General features: G+C 42.0%; 1 protein-coding gene across 1 annotated transcript; it reads left to right on the plus strand.

The window, feature by feature from the left end:
- The first annotated feature begins 3,109 nt into the window (after positions 1–3,109).
- On the plus strand, positions 3,110–21,421 carry TSPAN15 (tetraspanin 15). The gene is made up of 8 exons (XM_034062174.1): positions 3,110–3,205; positions 8,491–8,676; positions 10,865–10,939; positions 13,289–13,384; positions 14,958–15,074; positions 18,480–18,527; positions 19,904–20,020; positions 20,493–21,421. Exons 1-8 carry the CDS (start codon positions 3,110–3,112, stop codon positions 20,643–20,645), a joined length of 888 nt encoding a protein of 295 aa, XP_033918065.1. The 3' UTR covers positions 20,646–21,421.
- Positions 21,422–22,194: the final 773 nt, after the last annotated feature.

Here is a 22,194-nt window from a genome sequence, read left to right on the forward strand (position 1 = left end):
GTTCTTCAGTTTTGTTTTTCTTATCTCTCTCAAATCTCTTCAAATTCCAAGGAGAATATGAGCAAAACCATCCATCTGTTTAGCTGAGAATGCAGCTAAAGTGTTTTATTAGTCTTTGTTATAGAAGGTGGGAGATTAGCAAGTGCTTAGAAAAAGAGCTGTACTTTTTGATGTTTCAGTGGTGAAACATAACCTCCCTCAGCTGACTTTGAAGATGATCAGGGTTCCCCTGTTTCCTAGGAACCTTCAACCCAACGTCTGCCCTGGGCAATGGTCTGTTACTCGGGTGGTAGTCGGACAGCAGCCACCCTTTGGTCAACATTTCCTCATATAAGTCATCAGAGACTTGCTTTTGTTTATACACACCCACACCTTTTATTCATTTGCTGGTTGTGCATTGGCAAGGTTATCATCCTGGAGCCAGGCCAGCAATTTAGCGTGTGTTGTTGGCCTTTTCACTCGCAAAGTGCAGTGAGTTTTCACAAAAGCAGGCTAAAATTACCTCAGAAAAGCTGCACTTGCCTGGGACTAGGGCAAAACCCACCTCTCCAATGATTTTGGAGTTATACCAGGGAAAGGGAGCAGTGGTTGGGTTTGGCTGGTTACACCGTTTTTATTACTGGCAGGGTTGTTTGAGGCCATGCTGAGTCACTGATCCCAGTACTGGGCACAGGGTGAGAGATGCAAACAAAAGATGCAGGTCTGGAAGGTCAGGAGGGTGAATAAGGTGCATTTTGTGTTTTGCAAAAACAATACAAGGTAACTCGGGCAGTAGAGGCTTTAACAGTATTGCACGCCAAGCTCTGCTTTGGGAGGAATGATCTTTGTCTAGGGAGCAGATCTGAGAAAAGGATGGTGAGGACCATCAGCATTCACCTTAGGTGGGGCAATGTGCAGCCAGACTGCAGCTTGATCAGCCAGGCTTGGGATGGAAGAAAGCAGCAAAAATGCTGCTGGCTGCTCTAAAAAGCATAGGTCATCCTGATGCTCTCTGGTGCAGGGCTAGCTGCAGGTTCACTTTTCTGCAGATCTCCTAAAGACCTGGGCCAAATGCTCTGCAGACTCTGCTTTTGTTCATGGGATCTACCAAGCCTTATACACACTTGCAAGAACCAAGCAATGGAATTTCAAGCCATGGAATTTGAGCCATTGGATGGTCTTGGGATCATGTAATGCATGATCTATCTCAATGCTGGTAGAGATGCCATACTCTTGGTTGGAAAACTGCAGCTCTGTGCTGCTTAGGGCTGAGGTGGAGAGGACCATCAGCACTGCATGCAATTCATAACATCTTACTTTAAATCACTCTTTGGTGCTAAACTATACTAATTGTGTCCAGAAATCTTGCCATGTAACTGTCTAGACAAAATCTGGGATTCAGGCAAAGGATTGTTCAATTATATTCATATGACTTTGTAACAGGAACCTGTTTTTATGTATTGCCTCAGTTCAGAGTGTCAATATCAGGAAAATGGACACTCCTTTTAATCGGCTTCTGCATCCAGCTGGTTGTACCCTGAAATTTTATTTGCAGAAATCACAGCATGAATGACAAGGTGAAACATTAGGAAAATCAAACCAAAACTCTTAACTTAGTTAAATACATAAACAAGGAAAATGCATAAACGGCAGGAACATGTTTGGATGTGAACAATGCCCATGAGACTTAAAGAATGTGCGGTGGACACTAATTCCCTGCACTTAAGTGATGTGATTTCCAGCCTGCATGCTACTGGTGGATATTTGCAAATTTGTCTGAAAGTGTAAGTTGTTGATATTTTAGAAGATGAATGTCCTAGGACATTGTGTTATGGGTTACATTGTGTTATGGGTTACTGCCAGAAACCAAAGAGGTGAGGAGCTCTTCTGCTGCAGGCAGGCCCTGGGCTGGATGATTTTTTTTCCCAGAAGCAGAGTTTAGCACCACATGCAAAAGCAATGGCACTTTTGGTAACAGAATTATGCAGGAATATACTTTAGGTTTTATAGGAGAGGTTTTGGGAGCAACTGCTGTTATATGGTATGTACCTAACGAAATGTTGTGTGACTGACTGCTTTTACATACACAGCTCTGAGGGTTTCACAATCTCTTTGCGGGGTAACTGAAGAATAAATGCTGCTGCACTTCATCTTCTCAGATACCAGACACTGATTTTCAATGCTGTCTGTCTGCTCTGGGCCAGGATGCAACAACCAACTCTGTGACAGTTGTCTGCTACTTTGAATGAGACTTTTTTTCCCCTGAGGAAAATAGCCCTTTGTGGGGCAGGAGCACAGCACTGTCAGCTTGAAAGGGGTTATTTCATCTCGTAGGCATGAATGGTGTTTGCAGTTCATGATCGCTGTGTAAGACCCAACACTGGCCCACTGTCACGGCAGAGGCATGTGGATAAACGTCGGCATAGGCAGAAAATGGGGCCAGTGCGATATGCCCATTAACTGTTGCACTTCTGCTGTGTTACTTGCAGGATGGGACGCTCTTTGCACAGGCAATTGCCTGGGTGTTGTAATTAAAGGTAAATGCTCTGGTATTGCTTAATCGTGCTCCTGTAAAGTGCAGGGATTCTGCTTTGCACTGTTTATGCATGCTTAACCAAACCCCCAGCCTCTGTATTTTTGCCCACGCTGTTTTCCATGGCAATTGCCGAGGACTGTGGATGCGTGTGCGGCTCCGCAGCACTGTGAGGTGGTTGTCTGCGCAGCGATACAATTTTTTATGAGGACTTCGGCAGTGGGGTTAGTCCCGAAGCCGCAGCCCTTCGCAGCGCAGCGTTTGCCAGAGGAATGGCTAAACAAAGGAAAGAACAAATAAAATAAAACAAAAAGCCGCAGCCGGGAGCGCCTCGAAGCCTCTCATTCAGCTCCCGACATCCTCCCTCTTCCCCCCGCCCCGTGTGCTTTGTGTTTCCCGGCCGTGCACTGTGCCACCACCCTCCGCATCCCCCGGCCCTCATCCCAGCCACGCTCCGCACAGCCCCCGAGCTGATCCCGCTCCCGGAAGCGGCGGCGCCCCCGGACCCGCCCGACGGGGCGGCCGCTCCCTTCCGCCGGGAACGGGCCGCCGGGAAGGGGAGGGGACGGGTGGCGGCAGGTGCGGCGAAGCGGGAGGATGGCGGCGGGGGACGCGGAGCAAGTGCGGTACTGCGGGAGGCTGTCCTACCTCTGCCTCAAGCTCACCCTCATCATCTACTCCACCACCTTCTGGGTGAGAGCGGCGGCGGTTGTGTCTGTGTGTGCGGCGGGCGGAGAGCGGCTGCCGTCCCCGCTTTGGGGCTGTGCAAGCTTGCGGTGGTCCCGGGGCGTCCGTGGGGAACAGCCGTGGGTCCCGTGCTCGGCTTTCGCGGGAGCGCGGCGTCCTCCGGGGCAGCGGGGTCCCTCCTGCCCGAGACACCGGGGTTTTGCAATAACTAATGGTTCCGTGGCGGAGCCGCGGGTGGCACACCTGTGTCTGTGGGTGCAGCTCCCCGGCCTTCCCCAGGCACCGGCAAACTAGTTTTGGCGGATGGGGACCTGGAAGGGTAGAAAGTTTGGCTGATAAAAATCGTTTATTCGCGTATTAAATACTGCTTTTCGCCCCAGGGGAGCTGGGCAAATAAAGCCTTTGCCCTACATAGCCGGTGATCAGTGTACAGGGTAATTCCCGAGCCTTGGCTACGTGATACTGTAAAGCTTCAAAACTTAAAGGTGTGTCACACTTGTTGTCCTTAGCCAGGTGTTCTAAAAGCCATGTGCTGTCTCCTGAAAGTAACAAAGTCCCGGAGGATGGGTCCGTACTGTACTGTCACCACTGACTTCTCAAATAACGGCAGATTCACCCTGACCAGGCACCCCCTGTGCTGGAAGGAGCTCTTTGTAAGGACTGCGATGCTAAAACGTGTATTTTCAGGTTCCGGGATACTAGAGTGATGCTGTCTGGCTGTGTTGGCTCCAGGCTGTACCGGTGTACGAGATGCTTAGGTGGGGTTTCTTTCAGCCTCTTTCGGTTTAAACACCTCTTAAGCTTGTTTTGCTAGTCTATGTTTCTGTGTTAGTAGACACAGTATTTACAAAGGTGAGAACATAAAGCTTTTGGCATTCTTATGTGGCAGAAGAGGTTTAGATCTACCAGGTTCGCTAGTGGGTGTCTGATTAAAGCTATGATTTAAGGATGAAGAAAAATTGAAAAGCAAAGTATTTGGGTGTAATTCAGACTTTTTTGGATCCTGGCAATCCTGTATTTTTCTTAGCAGACAAATCAATCAAGGAAATCCCTTGGATTTAGGTTCCTGAAGTTTCCTCTGTTACTTCATAGCAGCTATTCCACAGGTGCAATTTTCAGAAAAGGGAAATTTGTTGCATTATCTTTCAAACCCTTTTCTTGCAGCATATCATTTACGAAGGGCTGTGCATATTGTCTACCCTGCATTTTCTGTTGGCAAGGGCCCTTGTGGGTGGGATGCAAATATTAATCTGGTACCAGAAAAACAGCCCTTCTGATTTGTTTCTCTGAGCGTCCGTGGAGGACAAAGCCCCTTTTCAAGCAGTGTGAGGATTTTATTTACTCTTTGTAGTTGCTCGCTCTGGATTTTCAATGCTCTGCCCTTGTTTATAGCCAAGAGCTTCCGTTTGTCAGCTCTGCTGGGGAGATGGTTTGCTCAGGGAGGGAGAGAGGGTGGTAGGCAGGATGGGGGCTATGGGAAGGGGAAGGATGGGAGCTGATGGCGTTTGCTCTTGGGAAGGCTAGCACTGGGCAGTGTGCTCCTGGTATTCCGGCTGAACACATGCTGTATTGTGTGGGCAACGGCGAATGGGTTTCTCTCAGAATTTTCTTGTATTCTGGCTTAGCAAAGCAGATCTCATCAGCCATGAATGTCAGTGGTGTAGTGGTTTTCCAGCTGTGTTTTTTACGTTAAAAAACGTAATTAGAAATAGTGTAAATGGATGTAAAGTTCAGCCATGGAGTATTGGCCTGCTTAAATTTTGAGTGATTTGTGTTCCTTTGCTGCTTTTTGGGGTTTTGATGTACAGGATGCTGCAGTCACCCGTTTCCTCCCCGATGTGCTGTTCCTCTGGTACATCTGTGATGATGAACATCCGCATCCAATTCCCCAGGATCGCTTAAAATCACCAGGAACTAAATATTGGCCTTACATAGAAGCAGAAAGGAAATGAAAGCATCACTGGGAGTGCCGGAGGGGTGTTTGCTGCAGGCCCTGTCGCTGCTGTGTCTTCCCATGTCACCTGGGGCTTTTTAGAAAACTTCTCCAGTCAGCTGTTTTGCTGGTGAACAGGGCTGTAATGTGGTTTTTCTTGCCCAGCTGAAACAACATCCAGCGTTTTAAACAGAAGGTGCTGTTGTTGAGCAGGCACTGTATTCAAGTATTGTAAGTACAGGGTTAAAGCCACTGCTTATAAAGAAATGGATTTCCTTTCTCTCGGGAAAGCAATTTCTGTGCATGGAAAAGCCCCAGAGAAAGTCCCTGGTATTTGCTGGTGGATACTCATTTAATGTGAGTCAAGGCCAGTTAATTTTTCCTGTGGACACAGTGTGAATTGCCAAACTGGGAGTTGTTGTGAAGGATGCAGGATGTAAACAGCGTGTATATTGGTGGGCTGCCCACGCAGGAGTTGTGTTTCCACCCCTAGTCACAGGAAAGGAGGGTACAGTCCTGGAGAAGAGACTCCGGTGGGATGGTTCCCGAGTCAGCACATCTGCTTGGTGTAAATAATTGCTGCTGTTGGTTTGACTGTACTAAAGGCTTAAAATATTCTTATGAAATGCTTAAAAAGAGAGAAGATAATAAAAGCATGAATCGTGCTTGTAAAGAGTGAGGGTTTTAATGGCGTATTTAGGTGGGCTTTTTTTCCCCCTGTAATAGATATTATGTTTCAAAATATGTGTAAAACTTGAATTCCTGTGTGTCTACTAGATGAGAGGTTGATCAGAGAGTTTTATTTATTAGCTGAGGCGTTTTCCCTGGCATAGCAACTGAGCTGCTGAATGCAGTATGAAGCGTTTTTGTGACATGTGCCAGTTTGCAGAACTGTTAATTTAGGATTGCTTGAGGGAGCTTTATTACATGGGCATTTGCTGTAGTCCTCTTCTTTGGGCTTGACACAGTTGTAATGTCTGAAGCCTTCCAGAACAAGTGGCTTGGTGCACCTCTAGAAGAGATCAGAGGGATGGTGAGAAACCCCCATGGGTCCCAAGGCAGCTTTAGTCTTGTCATTTGGCTGGGATGTGACATTAACCACCTTGTCCTTACCTTGGGATAGTAAAAGCTGTAGTGGAAGGAAATTTGAAGGGGCTTTTCTTGGGACCAAGCTGGTGTCAGAAAACAAAAAGCATGAACCTTCTTGTACATTTAGAATACTAGAAGTGGCTTTGGAGGTTGTGTGAGCAAAAATGCCAATAGAAGGGGGTGAAGGTGCATATGTATATGCAGATCACTGTATGTGTCTATATATCTGAAGCTCTTAAAGTGAGAATGTGTCTTGTATTTCCACTCACAGGCATCTTTGAATCTTTAAAGCAGAAAAAGAATATCTTAGATTGAATGTTTTGATGAGAAAACTAGGGCTAAGGAAAAGATTTCAGTAAAATGTTGAAGTCTCGAAACCACACATTGCTGAAATTCAAATAATCGCCATCAAGTCTGAATTCCTTTGGTTTATGTCCAGTCGTGGTTTGTTGTTTTTTTTCTTTATTATTTTTATTTTTTTAATTTATTTTCTAAGCAAGGAAACTACCAGACAAATGTTGACCTTGTTAGATGCTGCCTTAGTGTTTGCAGGACAGCCTGTCTTGAAGTTGTATTATCTGCTGCTTTCTGAGCAGGGTAAATGCAGTTTGAACACAAAGGTATCAAGTTTTTATTTTATATTTCTATTATTGCAGTTATCTTCATCATCAAAGTAGAACTCCTGAATCACGTGTACGTGAGCACTCACCCGTTCTGTAATCTGTAATTGCATCGTTCTGAGGTTCTTTCCTTGATTGCTATAGCATATTTAAACATTTCAAACTGAGTTGTTTATGTTGTCGTCTGCTTGACAAGACGTTTGTAATAACTGATTTTTTCAAGGACTAAAGCTAACACTACAAATCAACCATTTGGTAGTAAAAAACTGTCAGTACAATTGTACGGTAGCAGCATACAAGTGGTAAATTTGGGTACCTGTTAATTGCCCACTGTGGTTTCTCTCCTGTAACCTGCCAGCACAGTTTCTGATTTTTTCAGAGAAGTTACTCTGAATTTGGTTGTGTAAAATTGTGAATTGCTTTTAAAATAGCTTTGGTGCATGTATTGTTGTGGGTGAATCCTTCTGAGAGTTTTCTTTTCTAAATGACAACTTGGGGGCATTTCCCACATAGTGTCCTTTGGGCTTATTATTAGTTTCTATAAAAAATCACAGATTTCCAGTGAGTTTATATTTGTTGTAAGATGTCCCATAATTAAAAAAAACCCCAAGCCTTTGGCTCACAGTCTTGCAAGTGGGTATGTCTTGTGTTTGTCTAGACCTTTGTCTGTGATATAGCATGTGGAAACCAAAAGCCTGGTATTCAGAAGTGTACTTTCCTTGCCATTGATGTGTGGGGAGCAGACTTGGGGTTCCTGTGGAAATGTCGGGTCAGAAGAGGGAATGTTGTTTATTAGATTGCCAAAGTGATTGATTTGAATCTGGTCTCTTCCCTGGGGATGTGCCTGGCAGCTGGAGTTGTCAGTAAAGTCTTTCCATAGCAATTTTCTTGATTAGGTATTGTGGGATTTGTTTTTTATTGTAATTAACATGATTCAAAGCAACTTTTTCAGCATGCCGTAGATTTAATGCCAAATGATTTTGACTTAGCATTGATCATTTTGATCGAAATATCTTTACCTTGTTAAATGCAATGCATTGTTTTGCTTGTCAGCTTCATCTGGTGGTTACTCAAGAAAATGTCATTTCAAACTTGCTTTTTTACAAGGATATCAGTGCATTTCCCCTGGTGACAGGAGTGGAGGCATAGGATCCACCTGGCTGTATTTGCTGAGCCTAAATACAATAGGAGGTGATCTGAAGGGATGTTTAAGCTGTTCATTGCAGACTGACTTAGAAACTGTGTTATGTTTGAGGCATATATGCATGTACACACACACAGATGTGCAAAGAAGGAATGTCAGAGCTGTGGTATTTGCTAGTGTATGTAACGTATGGGATCTCAGATGGGTAATAAATTACATTTCAAACAGTGATGTTTCAGTTTGTTTAACTTCCCCTGTGTTAAAACTGTGCTAAATATATTTTGAAATGAACAAATCTCAGTTTTTCCTAACTTAACTTTTTTCCACCTTAGTATTTTTTTATTTTGTTTTATTTTATTAATCCAAACTCGTGGTTTGATGTTTTCATTGTTTATAATGAATTCTGACGTGAGTAGTCACAGGTACATGTATACTCGCAAAATGGCATCTCTGTGTTTACTGGGAGGAGGAGTAACGTCTGTGCTCTTCTCTTTTTCTGTTCCAGGTGATCGGAGCCCTTGTCCTTGCGGTTGGGATTTATGCAGAAGTTGAAAGACAAAAGTACAAAACTCTAGAAAGTGCCTTTCTAGCCCCAGCAATTATTTTAATACTTTTGGGCATTATAATGTTCCTGGTGTCTTTTGTGGGTGTGCTGGCTTCTTTAAGAGACAATTTATGCCTTCTTCAAGCAGTAAGTGTTGGGGTTTTTTAATCTTAATTTTTAAGACTCGTTGCTTTTGCTTTTCAGTGCCACCTGAGTTTAAACTAATAACTGTGCATTGGAAAAAAGATTTATTAATATTGCTTTTTTGATTTTTATTAAACATAAAACGGGTTTATGGCAGTGGTCCCCTGAAACTGTGGTATGTGGATGTCCTTCCAGCAGGGAGAAGCAGTATTTCGTCTTGCCAGCGATAGGACAGATGAGGGTCAGAGCCTAGCACTGAGCAAACTACTTTCCAATAGTTAAGGGCTTTATGGAAAACAACCAGGAATGTGAATTATTATCAGCCAGTGTGGATATTGTGCAAACTCAGCTGTTGACATACCATTTGACGCTAGCCTGGCACCACGGTGCCTGCTCTTTCTCTGGTCTGGCCATACGGTAGGTACATGCTCTGATTAGGGGAACTGTGTTAGGGAAGAAGAAATCTTGCTGCCCCTTGGCTGAAGGAAAAGGCAAAGTCTGGCTGCAGCTTCTCCCCACCAGTAGAGGGGCATTTCCTAAAGCTGGGACCTACTTGCTGGGACAGTAAGTGTGGTCTCTGATGTTTCTCCAAACACGAGTTGTTACAACCCAGAGGAGGCTACTAGAGAAGGAAACCTGAGCTCAAGCTGACATCTGTCAGGCTGGCAGTGGCTGGGGTCTGTCTGCCTTTGTCTAGGAAGTGAAATATAGGGGGGAGATGGAGAAATGCATGTTACAGTGTTAGCTGTGTAGCACTGTAGAGCTTTGAGAGAAGGGGCCTAAGGGAGAAATGAAGGGGACATTTTTTTCTCTGCAGTGTCTCTGAAAGGGTAAATTTTAGGGAAATTCCTGTGTAACATTGTGGTTGCAGATGGAAGTTGCACATAAAACTAATTAAAAATAAAGAATGAAAACATGATTTTCACCTTCATGGCAGTTCAGTCTAAAGAAATGCCAAGGGTGTGGCATGTTGTGTGGGAAAAAGCAGGTGGTAACTGTGGATTTTGAAATGATGCTGGAACTTTACTGAGTCGCACTGGTCCCTAGGCACTGGTGGCTTCTTTCACTCTGAGCGTGGTGGTGTGTCTTCATCTGATGCCGAGGCTGCTTTCCATCCCCATTGTGGCAGCAAACTCCGTAGGTTATTTAAATGAAGAAAATCCCTGGTATCTGCTCTCGGGCTGATTCCAGATTTAGCAGGAGCAAAGATATGTGTCTGGTGAATTCATGACACTGATACTGGGTATTGAGAGCACAGAAATTAAACCATCTTTGGGGGCAGAGCATTAGTGATTATTTTCAGATGAGAGATCATAAAACTTTGCTGCTGCTGAAGTTCATTAATAAGAAGCAGACCTAAATTCGCATAACAGCCATATTTTATGCCTAAAGAATCCTTTTGGTTGGAAAAACATTTCAAGTACTGACACATTGCAGCCATCTCATGGTGTTGCTATGGATTTCTTCATGTTATTTATATTTTGCGTGCATTTTGATGAATAGTCACGGATGCATATGGTGTGGTCGTGTATGAGTGCGTTTGTGAGCTTGTGTATGTGCACACACAGAAATAAATAAGAGCTAGCAGATGCAATTTTTCTTACCGCTGAGCACTGTAACCCTATTAGTGTCAATCGTGCAGCCTCTGTGCTCAGCTGGCTTGGTAATGCAGTTCACTCTTCTGAAGCAACACACTAAAAGGTACTAAGCACAGAAATTTGCTTTGATTTGACACTGGCAGTTTAGTAGAAGCTGGTTTGGATTATCCTAAAGCACGGCTTTACCCAAGAAATGAAAGCTAACAGGTAAGTACTGGTTTTGTAGGAAGCATAAAAACGTTAAGTTTGATGTGGTTTGTGCAGCCCATTGGTATGCTTCTCTGGGATGCTGTTATGGAGAGAAGTATCTTGACATGATAAATGCATCTATTGGTTTTGAGTCTACTCAAAGCAGAAAAATAATGTGCTTGCCAATTTGGCAAAACCCAGAATGACTCAAGTGTGGAAAAAAGGCTTCCTTGTGACATGAACAGTGTTATAAAACCATAGTTTTATATCTTTTTTTGAAATGACATCTCATACGCAGAAAGCCGAGTATGTTGGCAATTGAAAGTTGCACACATAATGAGACTAACTGAAAAAATAACAGGTTTGTTCTGTGCAAAAGCTCATTTGCAATTGTTTTTCTGCAGTTCATGTACATTCTTGGTATCTGCTTGCTGATTGAGCTGACCGGTGGAGTGGTGGCCCTGATCTTCAGAAATCAGGTGAGCTGCTTGTGTTTGATCACCAAGAGCATAACTCTATGCTACTGAGCAAATAAAAGGTGTTAAAATTGTCAGCTGAGCACTAATGATGGAGGCCTGAAGGCAGGTCCCCACTTTTCAGTGCCTTGCAGGTTTGCAGATGGGTGGGATTTGCTACCCATTCTGGAGATGAATTGCAGATTAAATAATATGAAGAAAATCTGGTAACTGTGAATGTGCAGTTCAGACAAAACGAGTTTCCATCTCTTCAAGTGTTACAAAGTACTTTTTCATGCTTTGCCATCTGGGCCTGAAACTGCCGGTATAGGAAATTTCCAGCTGGAATTGGAAGCTATTATTTTGTAGTGGCCAAAATGTTTTATGTTACCTGTAGGACAGCTCTTCCCTGCCCTCACCCATAAGCAACATAACTAATTTCTATAGATGACATCATTTACGAGCATGCTGTAACTGTATAAACCCCTTAGTTTTTTTCTGAACAGAAAGAAGCAGACTTATTTTTTTTCCCTGTTAGAAATGCTTTGAGACATAAATATGTTAACTATGGCAAGTACTGAATTTCCATGCTTTGATTTTTTTCTAATCTGGCAAAATATGAGCATTAAAAAGAGATGCTGAATAATAAGACCTCTTCCCTCTGCACCCCAGCCTACTGACCTCATTTCCACAAAAAGAAGTCACACAGACTATGTTACATGTTATTAAAAAAATAAAATAAAGCTTTCTTTTTTTAAATAACAACTGACAGTTATTTTGAAATAGGATAATGTTCTCCCTAGTTAGTGTTTTCTTCTCACTCCGTGCAGAACTGGAGTTGTGACCTTGGCTGGTGAGAGCAGAGGATGAGGTATCTTTGTTTCTAGAAGCCATCAATAGCCATTGCTGTCGCCTTAGCCCCGCACAGATTTATTCTGCATTGTGGTGGGAGCAGCAGCCTTGTCTGAAGGGAGCAGATCAGCCTGCCCAGTGGTGTAGGAGTGTGGGCCTGTTGGTTGACAGAAAATGAAGTAAAAGCCAAAGATGGTATTTGCTGAGAGGGCGAGGAAGAGTTGGTGTTGACTTTTGGACAAAGAAAATGTATTGTTGGGGGTTTTGTGCAGTAAGCACTTTCCTGACTCATGTATTGGCTGTCTGTGCAGGACAACGATGTTTAGGTCTCTATTTGTTTTACAAGCTAAAGAGAGAAGTTTGGGCTAGTATGGGGAGGAGAAGGAAGTATTGAACAAAAGCCCAGGATCAGCCTCTATTTAAAATGCTGATTGTTTTGCATGTTCCTAATTTCTCTATTTCCTTCTCAAACCTATATAGTCTAAATGAGGTGATAGAGGTAGTGTGAGAGTCATCTGTTTTTGCTGCTGTTCCTTCTTTGGCAGTTAGGCTAGTCCTGAAAAATCCCATGTTAATCCTAAACAACAATGTGATAATTAATTTTGTTCTGCTTTGTTTCCAAGTGTTGCAGTTTGTAATACTAAGAAAGTAAGCAGGTGTATTTCAGGTTTCTTTCTGACCTGTAAGGATTTATCTTGGATCATTTTAGCCTCTGGATTAAAAGGAGAGTTGTTACATTCTGGTTATGATTCATCCCAGTTTTTGCCATGCTCTGATTGTGCTGGATGCTGAAAACTAAATACTCTTTTTTTCCGGAGTATTTCTTTTTTTCCCCCTAATCTTCTGAATTTAAAAACATTTTGTTGATTTCTAATCTGCCAAGCTGAAGAGACATATTTTGTATCAGCCACTGATACATCATTTTATATCAGCCACTGCTCCTCTGCCATATTTCTCAAAACAGTCACTGTAAAACACACAGCTTTTTTTTCTGCTTAAGGTGGAATAAAGCTCTTTATCTGGCAATTATGGAGTCCTTGGAAAATTAAATGGTGAAAACAAAACTAATGGAAAGGAAAATTAGGGCAATATGGGAGCAGGGACACAATCAGCTCTTGTTGCCCAGGGCATGGTGAAGACCCCCCACCCAAAACCACCTTTCTGTCACCCCAAAGATGATGGGGATCCCCAGTGCCCAGTGGGAGGGATCCTTCCTGGGCATAACAGGACCATCACTGGGAGATGGAAGCAGCACCTTGCTGAGGAAGTGCCATACTATTAGTGCCTCTCCAGCAGTGAGGCTGCCTTATTATAAGAGAATGGATGGTCAGGCCCTGCAGGACTGTGCTATGATTTTATGATTTATTATGATTTATTTTAACCTGATATTTCTTTTTTCTTAAAAAAAAAAAGGTTCCTTTCCTTTTGTGCTTATCAGTTACACTTGCCACTTTAACCTGCTCTTGTAATTTTGTTTTGGTGTGTGTAACCTCTGAATCTTGTTTTACTTTTGCCTTCCAGACAATCAACTTTTTGAATGATAATATTAGAAGAGGAATTGAGAATTATTATGATGATTTAGACTTCAAAAACATAATGGATTCTGTTCAAAAGCAGGTTTGCTTTGGTTTCGGTTTTTTTCTTTTTTGTGAGTAATTCGGTGCCAAGATGCTGTAGGTTGTTGGTGACAGCTTTGAGCTTTTCCAGTCCTGAGATAATCAAGTTCTTATTGATGAGTGGGATGAGATCTCAGATGTCATCTGTTATGGTATGGCTGTGGTCAGGGCTCATCCAGCATCCTAGCTGCCATTTGAAGCACTCTGAATCACTTCAAGAAGAAGGGTGCAAAATACAGCTTTTGGCATGGTAGGTGTAATTTTGGATGCTCAAGGCCAGATCCTGCAGACAGGTAGGCTTATAGGGGTCTCAAAGCTGGATTATGACAAATTCAGCCGAAATTCCACCCAAGCTCTTGTGCTCAGTGTTTCTGCCTGCCAGCCCAAGACATTCAAAAGCATCTCAAGAACAGGAGGCTCTGGGTAATGAGAAAATAAGTGGTAGTTAGGCTGTTTGAACCTGGGATGTTGTATTTTCACTTGAGGGCACATAGCAGCTCTTTAATGAGGTCATTATTTAAAGGTAATGTCTGTGGAAGTGTATACACCTGTAATTAAAATTCAGAAACTGTGTTAGGCCCAGCTGAACATTACTTAATGGCACGTGTAGTTGACTCACTGCCTTTTTTTTATTAAGGCTGGTCTGTTGAAATGTTTATTGGATTATTGAAGAGTTCTGCCATGCAGCTCAGAGGCTGTAGAAGCTGCAGAAAATGGTCAGAAATGTGATGTCAGGGCTCATGTGATGTCAGTGACCATGCCAAATAATGATTAAAAAGAAAAGAAGTTAACTTAGGAGGGATACATGCATTTTATGGCATCGTTATGGAGATGGCAGCCTGCTTTGAAAAACAGAATCAGTATGGAAAGTCTGTCAAAGGCAACCAATCCTGAGGAAATTTTGTCATTAGATTTCATAATGCTTTAAAGTTTCCATGCACTGCCCAAAATTATGTGTATGTGCAGCTAATGTACATTTCACTGATTAAATATACTGTTTCTTTCCCCTTCATTTAGAATATAAAGTGAATATTTGTATTAAGTCAATGTAAACTCAAAATATTGGTTTGCAGCTTTCAGTTTTACTAAATTACACCCAAAATGTTTTGGTGAAATTATTTTTATGCCTTATAGCAACACCTGTCTTTTAGACTCATTCAGAAATGTAGTCACAATCCTAGAACAGAATTGAAGAGGTGTATTACAGCTCGAGATGGAGCAAATGTAAAACATTGCTTAATGATGTCTAGAACTGAAAGGATAATTTTTCAGCTCAGAAAAGATGGGAGGTGGAACATAGCACTGAGTATTTTGCTCTGGCACCCTGGGTAATAGCTGGATGAGTGACAGAGGAATGCTACCTGTATCTTTAGCTCTTTTCAGTTGCATCTGTCATATACATTCATATGTACCCTGCTGATAACATGACAGAATTGCTGGGTACCTCAGTAGTCTTAAGATTATTTTATTCTTACTTTGATTTTTACTTCTTAGAAGAGGTTTTATCTATCGATTTATTTATTTATTTATTTGTTTATTTTTACCTTTGCCTTTTGTGTCTTTTTTTTTTCCAGTTTAAGTGCTGTGGTGGAGAAGATTATAGAGACTGGTCACAAAATGTGTACCACAACTGTGCGGCACCAGGACCTCTGGCCTGTGGGGTGCCCTACACTTGCTGTGTCACAAATAAAGTGAGTCCCAGTATCTCAGCATCGTGGCTATCTGCTGGGTCACCACTGTTTGCTTATAAAAGCACTTTACTTTAGAAAGTCTGAGAGAAGAAGTGGAGGAAAAGGGTCCCTTTTTTCCAGGTCTTGACAGCCTGAAAAGAAAAAAATAATGAATTAGATGTGTTAGCTCTGGTCCATCTTCCTGTGCCACTGCACAGTGCAGTCCTAGAAATGCAGAAGGTATCTGGGAGCTCCTCTAACCTCATGGCTTGCCTGGAGCAGGGCTGCTTAAAATGAAGTTTTGCTGGTGTTTCCCAAGGGTTTGCAGCTCCAGCTTTGCCAGGAAGCCTGGGCCCCTACTGCTTCCATGGGTGGGGGTTGGAGTGATGTGCACCAGCTGCTGTGTGAAGTAAAACCAAACAGAATGACCGCATCTTCCAGTAAAATCCAGAAATGTGGGAAAATTACCTCAGGGTCAGTGCATCCTTGTGGGTGCACATCTAGACTGAGCTGCTGCTTTGTCTCTGCCATAACCCATCCTTGAAAACTGCTCATCTTGCCACCCTGTAAATCCTTCCTGGAAGGACACCTTGTCAGCCGGATTCTGGACCAGTTTCTCAGTCTACAATGAACTGGTATTACCTGATGCTGGCAGCACTTGAGCAGGCATTAGTTTCCATGTAAAAGTGTGTTATAAAATTGTTTGCACTTTTAATTCATTGTTCATTTGAGGGATGGATGTAATCCTGAATTCGATAAAGAACTATTCCTCCATTTAAAACCAGTATGGGTAATCTCTGCTTCACTGGGTTTTGGTCTTTGATCTGAACATAAGACAGAAAATTGAGTATGTGTAAGAGCAGATTCAGTAGAGCTCATGATGGATAGCCTACTGGTGCCTGTTATGTGCTGCCTTTTCAACATTTGTCTTGAGCATGGCTCTTTCATTAAAAAAGAGAAAATAAATGCAGTAATTATGCATGTAATCCTGCTAGGTGTTGCTGAGAAATGTGTATAATATGAAGATGTTTATTAGGTATGCTTACACATTTTTTGTACATAAAAAAAAGTCTGTTTAAATCTCTAATGAGCTTTGATTTATTCTCAGAAACCAAAAGTAAACAGTTATGCTCTAAGTCTTAAGTGTTTGAGAATAAGAGAGTCGTGTATATGAAAATAGTATTTGCTGAACCACAGCTGAGTGGAAGAGCTCAGGATTTTGCCCTCAGTTGATGGTAAAGGAAGATAGAGCTCGCTAGCAAAGAGCAGTCTGGCTTTTTAGTGGTCATTCAGAATACTGCTTGTTTTTCTGTAGCACTCATTTCTCTCTTGAAGTCTTATTTTAAAAGGTTAGTTCATGTGTGGAAATGCAGCAGTACTGTGAAGGTGAAGCACTGCAATAACCAGTGTCTAATAGTACCAGGTGCCTTTCCAGCGATGGCACAAATAATCAAACGTGTTGAGGATTTTAAATGCTACCTGTTTGGCAGGAAAGTGCTAAAACAAAAACTTATACAAGGAAAACAGGGTGTATATTCTCTATATGCTTCATTGGCAACAGGGGAGCAGGGGTGAGACTACTTGCTGTCTAAAGGTAGCCTGCAAAGTGCTGTGCTCAAGAAAGTTAATCAAAAGGTGGGGAGAAGCCCCAAAATAACAAGTAAACTTATTGTTTAAGAGCAGGCTGTTCAGCAAGATGCTGCAGTATCTTAGGACTTGTGGCTTTGACTCACTGGGGTGCCATTGATGTGCTTTGTGAAGTCTAAGTGGCATGGTCATGTACTTGGCAGGATGATACTAACACTAGCTGTATGGCTAGCTGCCTTATGAAAACAACCCAACCAGAAGATGTATAAATCTTGTCTGTTTGACAAATGCTTCCAAATACAGGCTGGTTTCTCTCCTGGAAAACTGCAGATATGGTTTGTGATTACTCATTTGCTTTGTAGTCATGGAAAACTCCTGCTAATGTTGGAGGTTGGATTCTGAGCCTCTGAAATAACTAACATGGGCCAGGCTCATGCTAGGGAGGTATTGAAGGGACTGTTTTTTACATCAAAGTGTTTATTAAAGACTTACACTAGTGTAGCAGATAAAAATGAGTCCCCAAATGCCTATAAACATCTGTTTCTAATGTATTTATCTCAATTGCTTTATTTTTGTGCTCTGTTAGCAAATACTGTGTTTAAAATTAAATGTTGTGACTGTATTCCTTGTGGTCACACATTCTGGGAATGATGAGGATGGCTGTGCATTTGTCTGTTAGGCTCAAGCGTTTTGTGAACATGAAATCACAGCAGACACAGCAACACGCTAATGCCTAGTATTGCAGCCTTTGACTTCCAAGGGTATTTATTACCTGTGGCTGAGAGATGGGTACCCCTCGCATTTCCCCGAAGGTTCTGTGAAGTAGTCAGAGGATCTTTACAGGAATACACTGACCCTTTTTTGTCAGCCAGTTGTGTGTTCAAAGTGGGAGCCTGGCTTCTGGGTGGAGTTTCTGCCATTCTGTAACATCCATTTTCCTTCCATCTTTTGCAAACATCCCTCTTCCTTCCTGGGGAGGTGGCCTGGGCACCCCAGGCTCAGAGGCCGGCAGCATGTAAAAGTCTCATTTCTACATCTTGTTTTAATTTTGAGGGAGGGTGTATCAATGCAGCAGAGTTTGTTCTGCCTTATTTTCCTCATTTGCATTTCTTGTTTTCTCTCATGTCTTTGGCTTTGTTCATTGCTTCCTTTGATGCTGGTGGGCTTTACACTGGCTGATTTGCAAGTGAAGGATGGTATTTTCAGGTTAGCTTTGCCAGGCTAGGTAATGCTTGTTTCACATGGGATCCATGTGAAACATTAAATGGATACACAAAATGAATTAGGAGTCTGTGATAAATGCAAATGCTCATTTTTTTTAATAAATGAATTTTGTATTAATATGTATAGTGCTATATAAAAATATATTCTAATATAATAAATTTGGTCTTGTAAGCCATTCATAGTATTGGATGTTATTTGAGGCTTAAATAGTTCTGATCTTAAATTTGTCATTGTGATGGTGTGATGGCTATGTTAAGCCCCAGTTTTCTTACTAAGATCTGTTAATTTATTAAGACCTTAAAATTAAAATCAGCTGTTCTGTGGAAGCAGCTGTTACATACAGCTCTTGTCATAGCTAGCTTTGGTTTCTTATACCATGATGGTTTTGCTGGATAGAGATGGTTCAAACATCTGTGTCATGACATACTGACCATACTGGTTTCTCTAAAATAATGTCTAGTTCTATTTAAATCTGATCCTGGAGCTTGAGAATAAACTAGACTGGAAATTAACCATGGTGTTGTTCTATATGAACTGAGTGAACACAAGCAGAGTAAAAATAATGTTTTTGTGATTTTAGTTTTCTGCTACAGTTTATATTTGTTTTCTTTTCAGACTGACATTATCAACACTATGTGTGGATACAAAACCATTGACAAAGAGGTAATGTAACCAGTGTCCATCCTGTTGAGGGAAGGGGTGGTGCTTCTCTGTATTGTTTAGATCAGTTATGTGTCTTCTGCATGCTTAAATTTACCAGACAGTTAAATCAGCAATTAGAATTATTCTATCTGGAATAACCTTCATATACTAAAAAAGATATAATTTTGACTGACTGTGTTACCTTCCCTTCCCTGCCTCTTCCACAACTCCTCGTTTGGTGTGCATGGAGCACATCATCCCAAAGCTCATCCACTTACACTAATTGCACAATTAATGCAAAGACAGCTGCTTTCATACTTTCAAGTAGTGACTTGAGTTAAGGAAAGCTTTTAATAATTAAAAGTGAAAGTTTCTTGATGAGTGAAATTGGTTTCAGTAGAGCCAACTTAGCTGGTTTGAAGTGTTTTACATCCCAGTAGTGGGTGTTTGATTTTTAAGCCTGTAATAGTTATTCCTGGAAGAGGAGTGGGACTTAGAGGTAGTGTTGGCAGCCCTCTCCTCTCTCCAGGAGCAGGATGAGGCCTCCTTCTTCTTCAATCTTCCCTTTTGGGAATAGCCCCCAGTGACTCCATAATAGAGACTGCAGGTTCAAGGCACTAATTGCAGGGTGATTAAGAAGGGAAATTGGTAATTGGATCTGTCACAAATTCTGCACTCTAAGCTTTGGAGTGCTGGTGCAGGGGGTAGGTCTGAAAAAGCCCTGCCCCAAAGCTCATTTGAGACACTTGGTGCACAATGCCAGCTTCAGTTGTTGGTCTGTGGGATTACCGGTTACCTTTAACTGTGGCCTGTCTTCATTTAGATTCATTGATTTATGGCTTAATCACCTAAACACTCCAGCCTGGCTCTAATGCCCAAAGTACTTAAGCATATTCTCAACTTAACCCCATTCATCTGCTTAGGACTCTTTGTAGCCTCAAGTGTTTTCTGTCTTAGGGGTTGGGGTTACGGTGCAGCACATCTTGCAGGGCTGAATCTGAAATCCTCTTGTTCCTGCCTTTTTTAGATTCTATTGCAAAGCACTTGGTTCGTATTTTCACACTGCTGTACTTTCGACTTAGAAGCAGAGATAAAAGCTAGAGAAAGACTTCTCTGCTTTCCAGGTGGTCTAAAATGAGGATTGGATGTATTTCTTTTAGAAAAGTATTTGCAAAACAATGTTGGTCTTTTTTATTTTAATAAACAAACAAACTTGCTCAGGTGTGGAACAACTTAAACTCAGAACAATTAGCGATGAGGTCTTTGTGGAATTCAGTGGGTTTGAAGAGATGAAAAGGAGGACCAAGTTTGCCTTCCTGAATTCTGAATTATCCTGTGCTACTTTATCATACACCAGTGCAACTGCCTGTTTGAACCTTTGCTCTGTTATCCTGCAGCGCTTGAGTGTTCAGCATGTTATATATGTCCGAGGATGCACAAATGCGGTGCTTATTTGGTTTCTGGACAACTACAGCATCATGGCTGGCGTGCTGCTTGGCATATTGCTACCCCAGGTAAGAAGGGGTCAGTGCGTTAACCATTAAAGGGAGTATCTGATTTGTTGCTACAGTATGCAAAATCCCATTTGGCTATATTTAATTATGATTTTTAATTTAAATTTAACATAGCTTACAAGCTGAGGTGGCATTCCAGTAACTTAGTAGCATTACTGCAATGTATTGCAGGATTTGGTGGGTTAATTTGGTTTTGCTTGGGTTGGTTTGAGTCTTCTCTGCCTGGCTGCTGCCATTGAGACTTTCTGAGGCACAGGAGTGGTAATTCTTCTGCTGTATTAGCTCTTCACAAAAGTGATCCATTTGTACCCCTATATGCAAAGAAGAATAACAGTTAGTTAGTTTCTGTCTGTATATATACTACATACCTGCCCACACTGATGTGTGTATACATGATTTGTAAAAGCTGCTGCGAGAAGCGTTAGATAAGCAGTATTTGATCTCTGACTAGAGACACCACTTCTTTCCACAGTTCCTGGGAGTGTTGTTATCCTTGCTTTACATAACTCGGGTGGAAGATATCATCACTGAGCACAAGCTGAGCGAAAGACTGTTTGAAGAAGCGCAGCAGAGCTCTGCCACTGAATTTGCTGGAGCCGGCTGCTGCATGTGTTACCCAGGGTGACTTCAGGTGTATTCAGCTCGAATGTAGCTGAAAAAAAGGCAAATCTGCCTGTTGTGGTTTGTGCTGACTGGTACAGACTGTGGGTGCAATGAATCAGCCAGCAGACCCATGGTGGGTTGGCAGCGTGCTGATACCTCCTTAGCCTCGTCCCTCTCAGTGTGTCTGGACACACCAGAAGGGCTCCGTGCTGCCGACGACGCTGCTGCGGTATCATGACACTGCTGGAAGGTGGGCTTGTGGATCATTAAATCTCTTTTGAATGATTGCTGAGTGATATGCAACCGGGAAAACTGTTCTGGGAAGATTTGAATGTAGATTTCTAGGAAGAGCCTTTGTGTCTTGCGATGTCGTATTTAAATGTTTGCCCTTTCCAACTTTATTTTCTTACTCTTTCCAAAAAGGATTTCTTACTGATCTACATGGTGAATATTAAACATGTGTTTAATAATTTTTTATGCTAATCTTGATGAATTTACTGACAATAATGGATGTGGTGCTGAATGCTGTCATGCTCAGTCTTTTGTGCCTTTTAATAATGAGGCAAATGCCGATGTCAAATCAGTCAGGTAATGCTTGATGTATTTTTAATGCAATTTATTACTGTCTTTCTTTTGTATAAACTTACAGGATGTTTGAGTCTTGTATGTACTGTATTTTTCCCTTTAGTAAATTAACTAAGTGATTTATGATGTCTTTTGTTGTTGTTGGAGTTCTGTATGTTGAGATGTTTCTAAATTTTATTCTTGTCGAAATAAAAATAATATTTTTTTTAAAAAGCACAAAGATTTTTCTTAAAATACTTTTAATTTTCTTATCTAAGTTAAGCCTGTCCCTCAAACGCTGAATCAAAAGGTAGAAATGCCTTGGGTAATATCCTGTCTTTTTGAATCCCTTCTTTTCTGGCACTCCACTAAGCCACACAAAGGAATATTTGATATTGTTCTCTAATTGCTGCTTTGCTTCTGTGCCTCTCTTTTTTAATGATTTATTAATTAATTTCTTTATTAAATTTCCTTGTCCTGTTTCCTGCTTTCTTCAAAACTCCGTGTTTGCTGCTTAGGCCTCTGCCTTCACCAGGGATTTCTGAGGAAGCTTCGTGTGTTTCCGGAAGCTAAAGATCGACTTACCCACTTCTTCAATGTTTCTGACAGTGTCTGGAGAGATCCTGCAGCGCTATCAGGCCTATCATCCACAGTATGAGGTTATTTCATACACAGCGCACTCTAGCGTTGGATCCCGCACATGGTTACGTATTTAATTCCTTCATATTGTGCCTAAATATTCCTGGTCTCTGTCCTTAATAATGGATTTGGGTAAATTAAGAAGCAAGGTGTGCTTGAGGGTGGATTTGTGTACAAAGAGAAGAAAAAGAGCAGCTTTGGAGGACCGAGCTGACTGCTGGTGAAGGGTAAGAAGATCGAAGCCAAAACTGGTTTATTGAGGAGAGTGGGCTGGGAAGATGGGACCCGAAAGCATCAGGAGCTTAAAGTATCACCAGAGGCAGAGCTGTGCCCTGACCTTTAGCAGGAGGGGCTATCGCTCAGATTTA

Source organism: Melopsittacus undulatus, chromosome 4, assembly GCF_012275295.1.
Source record: "Melopsittacus undulatus isolate bMelUnd1 chromosome 4, bMelUnd1.mat.Z, whole genome shotgun sequence".
Classification (NCBI taxonomy): domain Eukaryota; kingdom Metazoa; phylum Chordata; class Aves; order Psittaciformes; family Psittaculidae; genus Melopsittacus; species Melopsittacus undulatus.

What these genes read in the sequence shown, in the direction of transcription:
- TSPAN15 (XM_034062174.1), top strand. Translation starts at nt 3,110, where the DNA reads ATGGCGGCGGGGGACGCGGAGCAAGTGCGGTACTGCGGGAGGCTGTCC. An exon ending in TCTACTCCACCACCTTCTGG is followed by an intron (nt 3,206 to 8,490) that starts GTGAGAGCGGCG and finishes TTTCTGTTCCAG; the next exon opens with GTGATCGGAGCCCTTGTCCT. An exon ending in CTTGCTGTGTCACAAATAAA is followed by an intron (nt 15,075 to 18,479) that starts GTGAGTCCCAGT and finishes TTTTCTTTTCAG; the next exon opens with ACTGACATTATCAACACTAT.